Source organism: Larimichthys crocea, chromosome XIII (assembly GCF_000972845.2).
Source record: "Larimichthys crocea isolate SSNF chromosome XIII, L_crocea_2.0, whole genome shotgun sequence".
NCBI classification, from domain to species: domain Eukaryota; kingdom Metazoa; phylum Chordata; class Actinopteri; family Sciaenidae; genus Larimichthys; species Larimichthys crocea.
In genome coordinates, this window is record NC_040023.1 from 42052298 (window position 1) to 42063459 (window position 11162).

Below are 11162 nucleotides of genomic sequence, written 5' to 3' on the forward strand. Positions count from 1 at the left end.
TATCACAGAGATCAGCTGTGAGATTTAATGTGCAGAGAGGCTTTGAAAAAATACAGAGTCTTAAAAGTCCCTCTCAAGAATCTGGCAAGACTGCTTTGCCTCTTGCACCATTCCTGCCACCCACACTGTCTTTCCTGTAGTATTTCACCAAAGATTCCTCTACTCTCAAATTTCCAAAGTGTCAGTTAGGAAAACTCCTCCAGCACAGCCAAATTTAAGCTTTAGCATTCTTTAGGAGCTGAAAACTATGATTTTTTTTTCACATTTGTGACTTTTGTTTGGTGGATTTGTGTCCGTTTAACACATCTGTGTGTTGTCCTGAGACATACAGATGTGTAACAATAGGCATCCAGCCTGAAAAGAGTTGATAGCTGTACTTTCAGTTTCACACTTTTCTAATGTCTACATTTAGTTAAATACTTGTGAAATCTGTTGAGCATTTTGCAGATGAAGTAATCCCACCCGCCCTGTCTCTCTCGTCCCCGCACATGAAGCCGCTCCAAGCCACAAGCCTTCTCGAGGTTGGCGTGAAAAAAGCGCAAATCACACATGACGTGAAACAGCTGGCTCATGAGCCAAAGATAATTCCAATAATAAAGATAATAATAATAAACTAACTAGAAGTGTTTTGATACACTTTTTACTCCCCTTTTCCTGACAGTTGGAGCCGCGCGCTCTTCCACATTCCCAATTCTCCCTCTCACTCTTCCAGGTACACGCCCTTTGACAAGTTGTCAGAGGGAAAAGTTTTAAGGAAAGAAAAAAAAAAAGCCTAAATCACGGAAGAGATTCTGCTGTCCTACTAGTTTGGCAAGTTCTCTGGGCTCAAAGCAACGTAGAAAGGCGGAGAAGAGGGCAGAAACTCACATTTTGCGCACATTTATACACTTCTCTTGTCCCGCGGACGGTATACGGTGAGTTAAATGCGTCTTTCTGGATTCTTTCAGGTTTTCTCCTGCGTAAAGCATTGTATTTGATCAGGGTTTTTGCCACGTTTCGATATACTCTTGCAAGAGCCATCCCATGAAACTTGGCCGCCGTCTGACTGCAGGACGGTTTCAATGACTCCAGCACTCCAGAAGTTTTTCAAACTCACGTTGCACTTTTATAAAAAAGAGTGAATGTAAGAGTTGGAGGGTTATTTTTGTGTCTATTTCCTCGTCTTTTATTGCTAGTGTTTGGTCGCTCTCCTCCCCTCTCTCTCTCTATCTCTCTCTCTTTCTCTCACTCGGAAAGATATTTGATATTTTGATGTAGATCGGTTGTCAAGTTGCCGATCAATTGCAAACAGCCTATCAAAAATTGAAGTGACTTGTGGTGACAGAGTATTGAGCGTATGTATAGTATATCCAGAAGGGCATCGCGCGTTAAAGCGCTTTTTTTTTTTGCGCAAAAATCAACATATTTTTGCGCATAATATGCTTCTTATAAAGAGGCCCACCGGGAGTGACAGCTTGGATTGCTGAGTGGATTTTTTTTTTTTGCTGAGCTGCTCCCTTCATGACATCTTGTTTAAAGACTTTTGAATATTTTAAATATCTCGTGGTGTTGATGATATTGATCCTTTGGCAAACCTGATGCTTGTTGGTGTTGCGCACGCGTCTCGACGCTCAGTTGTCTCAATTTTTCAAACCTAACTGTGGAATTGGATGGAAGACAACCACTGTATGTCTGCTCACCGCAATTTACAGCCACAACCTAACTTGTTCCTCTGTTAATATTTTATGCCACACGAGCGGTAGTATTGTCGTTACTCTGCGCACATACCGTATCACATTCGCCTATTTGGAAACGCAACACTCAATCTCCTTTGGGCTCTGGGGGGAAACGGGAAACCTCTGGTTGTAGGCCTGTATATTTAATTATTTGCGTGGTTGTTGTGTCTTTTTTTGGCCTTTTGAGACAAATAACGGAGATTAGTTTGCCCCCTCTGTGGGAAGATGTGAAGCTCTGACGTGATGCAATTCATTTGTCGAAATTAGGGTACATGTTGGGACTGTGTCCAAGCAGGCAATACCACCTTAAGAAATGGCACGAGGTGAATAATGAATGTGAGAATGTATATAAATGTCAATCTAAGAATAGAAGAAATGTCTTTGTTGGGTGTTTTTTCGACAGGAGGCACTGAGGACCGTCGAGGCCCTATGTGTACTCTGATCTGGGGAGGGTGTGTCACCTTGCAGGAAGAAGTCCCTTAAAGTTCCTAGAACACATGGGTTGTATCTATGACAGCACGAAAAGTGAGCAAAGTCACAATCCAGGGGTTGGAAATGAACAAAAATCTTTATTTTTCTATCTTTATATAAATTTAAAAATAAGCTGGTTTTTAAAATAAGACATGCTCAGTCTGCTACATTCAAACCTGTGGTTGCATTGTGCTTGTGTGGTGGCAGAATGGGTCAGAGCAAAATGACAGTTATAGATCAGTAGGTCAGTGAGCAAAACCTGAAAGGGGTCGAGTGAAACGTTAGATTTTAATGACCCTACGTGACAGCGTCAGAGCTGTCTTGTCTCTCTGGTATAATGAGCCTAACAGGCACAAGTCCTAAATGGTCATATAGAGTATGCATGTGATGACCACCTTAGAGAAATAGCTTGGTTGGAAGGTGATTGACTGTGACATGTGCTTCAGTAATTGAGATATTAGTTTGCAAATGACTACTCAAGCTGATAGGAGCAAGACTGCATCCTGTTGAAACAAGGAGTGTTTTTTTTCTCTCGGCGGTATAAACTGTTGTTTGCTCTGCAGCATTTGAATACTGAAGCTGACAGACGAGTACGGCCACCTCGAACCTATCCTCTCACTGCTTTGGGGCAAACCAGCTCGGAGTTGGCCTGTAAATTCCTGTCTGAGTGATCTCCACAGACAGCAATGAATGGAATTCCGGCAAACATGTGTCACCTACTGGCATGTTTTACACTTTGAGCAACGTCTGTAGATGATCTATCCCAGTCATGTAATGTTTAGGTAGATGTGTAGGTATTTACGCGTGTTTTGAACCTGCGGATACTGGCTGCCGATGTATTATGAAAGACTTCAAATTCTTAACGAGCCTCATTGTCAGATACTTGTACTGGTGCGTGAAGGCAGTGACTTCAGAAGAAGAAAGGGCTGCAAAGTGAAAATGAGGATGAGACAGTGGCATGCAAAGGAAGAGAGAGTGGCACTGGAAGAAACAGACAGGCACAGCTGGTGAGAGAGAAAGAAATACAAGAAAGAAAGACAGAGAGAGAGAGAGAGAGAGAGAGAGAGAGAGAGAGGAGCAGACAGAGACTAGGTAATCCCTTAGGTAATCTGAAGCCCAGCCCCGTCGGTAGCTTCAGCAGATCAGATGACCTATCAAAGATCAGAACTTCCATTGTGCATCACAGCTTGTCTCTCAATCAGACTCCCTCTCACCCTCTCCACTTATCTCACGTCATCGTCCCTCCCTTATTGCGGACTCAACACCTGAAACGAAAGGCCTCGCAGGGACACGAGGAGATCCTCTATTTCATTTTCCACTGGATGTGCCTATCACTTGAAGTTGTTTTGAATTAGACCACGCTGCAACTTCCTCCTTCACACTGCACGCAACATCTATCTGCTCCATCTATCTGCTCCATCTATCTTTCTAACACCTCTGTCTCCTCTTCTTCTTCCTTTCTGCAGAGAGAGGAGTCATGGAGGGTGCCATTCAGACTATGGTGAAGGTCTTCCTGAAGTCGACCAAAGGAAAGGAGAGTCTAGGAAAGAAAGAATTCCAGGACCTCGTCAAGGACCAGCTCTCCAACATCCTTTCGGTTAGGAAATCTTCACTGAGTGTCTCTGAAATGTCACCAGCACCTACATTATGTAACCACCTCACAGCAAAGCACACAGTAGCCTAGTATTAACCCTGACCAGATTTTTTTAACATGAGCATTCTGACTAAGAGGTGGCGTAATAAAGAGTAGGTGAGGGAAAAGTGATCTGATATGATAGAATGACATTCATTAGCATTATAATGTAAATAGAGCCACTGATAGAGGGTCATTTACTAATCGTGAATGGTGATTTCACCTGTGAGAATCCAGGTAGTGTTACTCATCATGCTTGATTGTGTGTGCCTACTACCCAGGGCACAGACAGCAAGGAGGCGGTCAACAATATGGGCCAGGGACTGGATGCCGACCAGGATGGCAAGGTTGGTTTTGAGGAGTACATGAAGCTGGTCGGCTACCTGGCGGTGTCGCTCAGCGAGCAGCGCGGTCTCGCCAAGGAGGAGCCTCCCCAAAATGCTGCAGGCGAACAAGAGGCACAGAGTACCCCGGACAAAGAAGAGGAGAAACCAGAGGCAAAGGAGGAGGCGAAGCCTGAGGTGTCTGAAGAGCCAAAGGCAGACGCAACTGCTGAAGTAAAGGTAGAAGCAAATGCAGAGCCAAAGGTAGAAGTAAAGGTAGCAGAGGAGACGAAGCCTGAGGTACCGAAGGTGGAGGAGAACCCACCTGCAGCGGCGGCGGCAGTGGTGACTGCAGCAGTAGAAGAGGCGGCATCGGCAGTGGAAGTGGTCGTGAAAGAGGAGGAGGTGGAGATAATAGATAAGGTGGAGGAAGCTGCAGAGAAGGTGGCCGCGGTCGTGGAAGAAGTGGAGAAGAAGACAGAGGAGGCGACCTCATAGGGGACAATCCATTCCTTCACAAAAAAATCACACTACACGCTTACATACAACACTACACACATGACAGCAATAATGCCAAAATAAGTCGGTAAGACACTAAAGAATTATTTTTTCCAAGAGCGCACAACTCTGAAATACAACATTGGTCAAAGTTCAAACACTACAAGCCCAGCTCTGAAGAAAGCCCAGACCTTATGATGAATAATACATGTACATGACACGAGTAGAATTATTGCTTTGTACTACAAGTTACCACTATGTTCATATGTACAGCATGTGCATCCCACTATATAGCACATTTACCTCATTATCATAATATACTATGATAGCATGCAGACGTACACTATCATATGCATGTCGAATCCCTGTGAAAATCTAACTGCAAAATATGATTTACCTGCAGCAGCACACTGACGCATGGGACCAAAGTGTCGCTGTATGTTAACACACCACTGCAGCCAAGATGTTTAGTTTATATCTCGTCCTCTCCCCACTTTTTTTTTTTTTTTATCTTTATCTGGGTCTCTTCTTTAACTCTTCTACACTAAAACAGCAGCATACGTCTTGTTAAGCACTAATGGCTTCAGGTAATGGTTTAACATCTTGGGATGTACGCCTATTAGCTTTCTTGCCAAGAGTTAGACGAGATGATCAACACTACTCTTGAATACGATGTTTGACAGGACTACACTTATATGTGTTCACTGAATATGAAGCTACAAGTAGTAGCTCAACTTAGCATGAAGACGAGAAACAGTAAGCCTCTGTCCAAATCTACGAGCACATCTGTGCAGATGAAACAAAAAAAACGTGTTAATTAGTTACCTGTATAGGTTTCCGGTGTTTAGATTGTCCCATCTAACTTTTAGCAAGAAGGGTAAATCATTTCCCAAAAATGTCAAACTATTCCTAATGTGATTGCATGAAATCTGTCAAAACACTATATACATTTTTTTTTTACATCCTCATTTTTTAACTCACAATGCTATGGAGCTGATTTGGCATGACAATAAACAAATTGTTTTGCTGGAGCTTTGCATTAATTCAGCTCATTTCGATTGTGTGCTCATTCATGCCCCATCACACCCTCTTTCCTCTCTTTCTCTACTTTATGAGCTCTCTGTCTCTTTTTTTTTTCTGTAATTCCCAGAGAGGTTCACTTCGTGTGTGGGTCCTACAGTGTATTAGCTTTACTCAGAGTCAGCCATGGATTGGGAACTGGAAGATCAGGTGTGGCCATTGGCTAAATAATTAAGGTTGAAGAATGGAATCCACACCAAAGGACCCTTACGGTCAAAGGGGAAACCCAAAATAGTCCCATGGGAGTGGGTTTGGTGACTAGAGCCGCAGGTCAAAGAAGGTGTTCATGCAACCTAATCCACCTGGATTAGAACTGGTAGAGAAGAACATGGTAACAATGACCAAAAAGCCTGTGACAGGTGTCACTCGATTCAGTTAGTGCATTTTTATGTGCCAAAAACATATGGCATTTCAATGTTCAGGTTCTACCCATTGATCCATAAAGGTGCTGGACAGTACATTATCACCTGGTTAGTACTGGATTGGAGTGACAGAAACATGACCTCTGTTTTGGAGGCTCTATTTAAAATTGCTAATTGTTGCCTGTTGTTTTCCGCTGGTTTTAGCTTTGCTTGTTCAGGCTTGCGTGTTTGTTTGTCGGTCACACCCTCCTACAGTTTAAGGACCCCGTTTGACCTGCAACTGGATCTTTGAGTCTCAGGCATTGGGAAACTACTGGATTAGGCATTTGATGGGTAACACACCCTGGGACACAAACAATTACATGAAAGTAATCCCGGGCTCCAGTGATCCTGCCCATCAGATGAGGTGGTACTGTCAGAGAGACTGTTGTCAGAGGTTGTGCTTGTTTAAGCAAAAACGATAATACTGTGAGCCATCAATATGAATCTATATGGTGTGATCTTTTACAACAGGCTAGTACATAACATGTTGCATGCTATGATAAACTTATTTGTTAGTATTACCATGGTTTTTGCGGTTATTGTGGCCAAATATTTAAGTTTGACATGGCTTCTTTATATTTAACTTTTTTTTTTACTCTTTCTTGTTTGGACCACTATGGAGATCACTTGAAAGCATTACTTCGTTGTCACATTATATGCAATTTGTTAATTACAATTTAATGATTTGTAAATTGTCTCAGCATTAATAATGCAGCCATGAGAAAAAGGCTCGTGTTGCAGACCTGCTATGTTATAGGTCTACCTGGCCAGCCGCGCAGTGCTTAAGGCACACACATTTTGGGCACGCTACCAAATGTGCACCTTATGCACTGTAACAGCACCTGGCACTTCAAACTGCTCAGCAGCAAAATGGGCAAGACAAATAAACCTGAGTCATGTGGTCACCCTGTCTCACTGCGACACTCCCATTGCAAATACTCTCTACTTACACTCACTCTGCTCAGCTTTTGTACCCACTGCACGCTGCGTTTACTGCATGCTCTAACACTAACAAACTTACTGGATATTTGGGGCTATTTAGACTATTTTATGACTTCTTTTTTATTAAAACTTGTATTTTTTTTATATCAAAACATTTTCTAACTATGGTACTTGTACTTAAAATGAAAACATATCACTTTCTTGCACCATCTACAGCCAGCTTTCTGTTCAACATGTACACAGGCCTCAGGCACTTGCATCTTGTATATATAATATACTGTATATACAGGCAAGCTGCATACTATATTTGCTATTCCCCGTGGCCAGGCGTGTTTCGTGCATGTTTGTGAGTAGAAATATGGTAAGAAGAAACTGGATGAAGCGAAATTCACTTTACAGGCATGTTTTAAGAATGACTTGGCTTGCACTAGCAGCAGATTCCTGAACAGACCGGGGCTAAACATCATCTGGAAATTATTTTATTGCAACTAATGCTTTCTTTTTAACCTATTTGGAATAGCAAATGGAGCGAGTGAACTGTGAGAGCTAAGTTTTCTTTCAAAGAATTTGAACTGTCTGCGCCGGCAAATTTTTGTTACTATCCCCATAATGTTAAACCCCACCCAATTTTAACTCTGTGTAGATTAAGAACATGCTGGAACGAAACACAGCAGATTTGCAGCGGGGAGTGTTTGCAGCCAGATTTTCATTGCCACACAATAAGTCTCATTCATTCTGTGACACAATAGATAAATAAAAGCCTGTGTTAAGAATCCTCCCAGTGGATATTCAGTGTACATACAAGTATATGAATGTGCTTCAAAGGCCAAAATGTTTGTGATTATGGGACCATTCCCAGAATATTGTGCAGGCTTCCATCACTGTGCGCTGATGTACTCTGTTTAATTCCTGCCAAGTACTAGAGGGTGTGTGTGTGTGTGTGCTTATCAGTAGGACTCAGTCCAGTAAACTCCACTTTGCTAGTATTTCAACTTCATATGTAACGCTGTATCATTTTTGCTTATTCTATGTAACATGTGTAATGGCTTAATATTGAATAAAACTGTGACAATAACATATTTTTACTTGTGGACTGCTGTGTGCGAGTTTACTTGCACGAATCCGGTTAGCGTGCGTGTGTGTGTGTGATGGAGAGAAAGCACCTGCGGAGAGAGAGAGAGAGAGAGAGAGAGAGTGAGGGAGGATAGAGAAACAGAAGCAGAGACTATGTAAGTGGGTGAAGTAGTTTTGGGGGAGGTGGGGGGGGGTGGAGAGGGGGAGGAGGGCGAGGGGCAGGTGATATTTAAGCCACTGGCAAACTCTCTCTCCCATCCATCTCTGCCTTGGCTCAGTCCCCTGCACCTCTTCAAAGACAAAGGAGGCCCTCCATCAGCACTCAGGTAAGACAGACAGCTTGGAGGGGTTGCTTCACTGTACTTTCTCCTCTATTTGATAAAGGTTTCTTTGTAAAGTAAATTAAAGTTCATCCGCTGTGCAACTGCAATGAATAGCAGAAGAGACAAGCGGGTAAATGGGGGCTCAGCTGAAGACTTGAGCACAAAATTGTCATGTCATTTGAATTTTTTTTTCTCTAAAGCTATTGTCTGCTTTGCGTTTATGTGCATGACAGGAAATGTACACATCAAACAAGTGAAGCTGAAAGGAATTAGTAGCAAAGAAATGTGGAAGAAAGTGTAAAATGTAAGAATAACAACCAGGGGCATGGCACACATGTCAAACCATCATTAGATCTATATTTCCTGCCTTTTTAAAGTCAGTTTTTAGCTTCAACATGGATGATGTTCCATCTTTAGGTTTACATTGTGCATAGTTCATTATGACCATACTGAATATTGTGTTACGGCAGCAGCTTGGTGTCCACTCACCTCCTCTTTTGTCTCCGCTACCTCCATCGCTGACCTCCCTGGGTACAATGTTCTGCAGCATGATGAGAAGTAATAACGAGTGACTGACGTTAGCGACTCCTTTTGTAACAGCTGATAGTTAATAAATCATGCACGGGTAGACTGACGGATTGATTGTGTCCACACTGTTTGCACGGTTATGGAATAGCTTCAAAATACTGCTGCTGACTTCAATTTTTCTAACTTTAAAACTTTAAAACTTGAGCCTGAATGTGACTGAGCAAGTGTGGAAGTGAATGAGTGTCCTCACCTGTATGCACAGTTAGTGTATATGCTCTCACCTCAGGTTACTTGCCCCCCCTTCCTTTAGTGCCTGAATGTGAGTTTTGTGTTTCACTTCTTGTTTCCATTTTGAGTGATAAGGCTGTTACACGATCAACATGCAGAGAACATGATTTACCCTGAAACGCACTGATACCGCAGTCTTAATTGTTCCGTGCATTACCGAGTCAGCTTACATGAGCGATAACGAGAGGTGGACTGTCAAAACAGCTCAAATGTTCTACTTTTCATGCAGCATATGAGGTGACATGATATGTTTATCCTTACAAGTTGAGATAGAAAGTCTTCACACTCAAACTCTGCATCATTGACAGTGACTTATCTGTGTCTATGTGTGCGCAGTCTCTCCACGAGTCCAGCACAAGAAGCTCCAAGATGCCGGACACAATGTGTGTAAGATTGTTCGAAACGCTTTTCCAAAAGCTATCCTCCATCTTTCCATCCAAACCTCTGAAATGTAAAACCCAGTAAGGTCACACACACACACACTGTGACCACACTACTTAAATTAGGGTCAGTAATAGCCTCTGCGCTACACGCAGAGCGTTATTCGACCCGTTGCATAGAAACGGGAAAATCTCCCTGCTTTGGTTTCCTTCCATCCATTCATCCACCTTTCTGTCTGTCCAACTGTCACTTAGTCTTGGAGGTGGCTTCACCCTCGATTGCTATGTGACCGCACATGCAGTTGAGGCTGGAGCGGGCATTTTATGGTGGTGTCTGACCTGTTGACCTGATACCTTTCGCAGCATGTCCAAGGAGCCCACTTCCAACCTGGAGAGTGCCATGCAGATGCTCATAAAGACCTTCCACAAGTACTCGGGGAAGGAGGGCGACAAGTACACGCTGAGCAGGGGTGAACTGAAGGAGCTGCTACTAGAGGAGCTGGGGACTTACTTAGGGGTAAGAGACGGAGAGGCAAATATGTGTGTACACTAATGCAGTTTGCAAATATGCGACAGGTATGCGCTCACATACTCAGACACACAAGTTCAGACAAGCTTGTGCAGTGATGTATGCCCACCCACACACACACACACACACACACACACACACACACACGTAACAGAGAACACATTCTTAACTCTCTCTCTCTCTCTCTGTTCCCCTTCTGTCAGACCTCCAAAGATAATGAAGCAGTTGAGAAGGTGATGAACGACTTGGACGCCAACAACGACGGGGAGGTGGACTTCACCGAGTTCATCATCCTGATGGGCGCCCTCACTGTCGCCTGCAACGACTTCTTCCTGGAGTTTAAATCAGACGACAAAGCGAAAGATGGAGCGGAGAAGAAAGATTGAATCAGTGCAAGAGAGAGAGAGAGAGAGAGAGAGAGAGAGAGAGAGAGAAAGGGGGGGGGTCGGGGCAGGGGGGGGGGTGAGCTAGAGGGAGGGAGAGGTAGTGAAGAAGGGGGGTGGGTGAACGGAGGAGGACGGGAAAAGAGCTGTAAATCAGGAGAGATTTTTGTCTTATGCAATTTGTAAACAACCCAACTACACATGAGGGGCAGATAGTTTGCAGGTTCACAGGATAGGAACGTTCACAGAACGTTCAGCAAGAGTAGTGTTTTCCCACTGCAAGTGTTTTTCATACTACAACATATCCGGAGCTAGTTGTTCACATCGCAGTGACCGACTTTACACACAGAGCAGGGTATATTTCAACTCGTTTCACTTCAAATCAGTTCAAGGCGGTTTGGAATAAGGCACTGGAAGTAAGAAAAGGAAGGCAGAATTTTGCAGGATGGAGCATTTCTTGCACATGAATAATTTGTGAACATATATGAAGTTACAGATTATCCTATTAATGTATGTACTCAGTGTTCAGCAATAGAATATGATTTATCGCCCTTCTTTGCGCCTATTTTGTAATCCTTTTTGGTAATAACC

At 43.2% G+C, this 11162-nt stretch overlaps 2 protein-coding genes across 3 annotated transcripts; both read left to right on the forward strand.

The window, feature by feature from the left end:
• Positions 1-764: 764 nt before the first annotated feature.
• Positions 765-8141, forward strand: s100u (S100 calcium binding protein U). The gene is made up of 3 exons (XM_019264164.2): positions 765-914; positions 3653-3783; positions 4101-8141. Exons 2-3 carry the CDS (start codon positions 3664-3666, stop codon positions 4638-4640), a joined length of 660 nt encoding a protein of 219 aa, XP_019119709.1. The 5' UTR covers positions 765-914; positions 3653-3663; the 3' UTR covers positions 4641-8141.
• Positions 8142-8412: 271 nt separating this feature from the next.
• s100s (S100 calcium binding protein S) lies at positions 8413-10622 on the forward strand. 2 transcript variants are annotated; one of them, XM_010741640.3, is made up of 4 exons: positions 8413-8466; positions 9616-9662; positions 10023-10176; positions 10392-10622. In XM_010741640.3, exons 2-4 carry the CDS (start codon positions 9649-9651, stop codon positions 10572-10574), a joined length of 351 nt encoding a protein of 116 aa, XP_010739942.1. In that variant the 5' UTR covers positions 8413-8466; positions 9616-9648; the 3' UTR covers positions 10575-10622. The 2 variants fall into 2 exon arrangements, with proteins under 2 accessions (XP_010739942.1, XP_010739943.1); XM_010741641.3 differs by lacking the exon at positions 9616-9662 and having other exon boundaries at positions 8417-8466.
• Positions 10623-11162: the final 540 nt, after the last annotated feature.

Excerpts from the sequence above, each read along its gene's own strand:
- s100u (XM_019264164.2), top strand. The coding sequence starts at position 3,664 with ATGGAGGGTGCCATTCAGACTATGGTGAAGGTCTTCCTGAAGTCGACC. Across the intron at positions 3,784-4,100 it reads AGCTCTCCAACATCCTTTCG|GGCACAGACAGCAAGGAGGC; the intron begins GTTAGGAAATCT and ends CCTACTACCCAG.
- s100s (XM_010741640.3), top strand. Across the intron at positions 10,177-10,391 it reads AGCTGGGGACTTACTTAGGG|ACCTCCAAAGATAATGAAGC; the intron begins GTAAGAGACGGA and ends CCCTTCTGTCAG.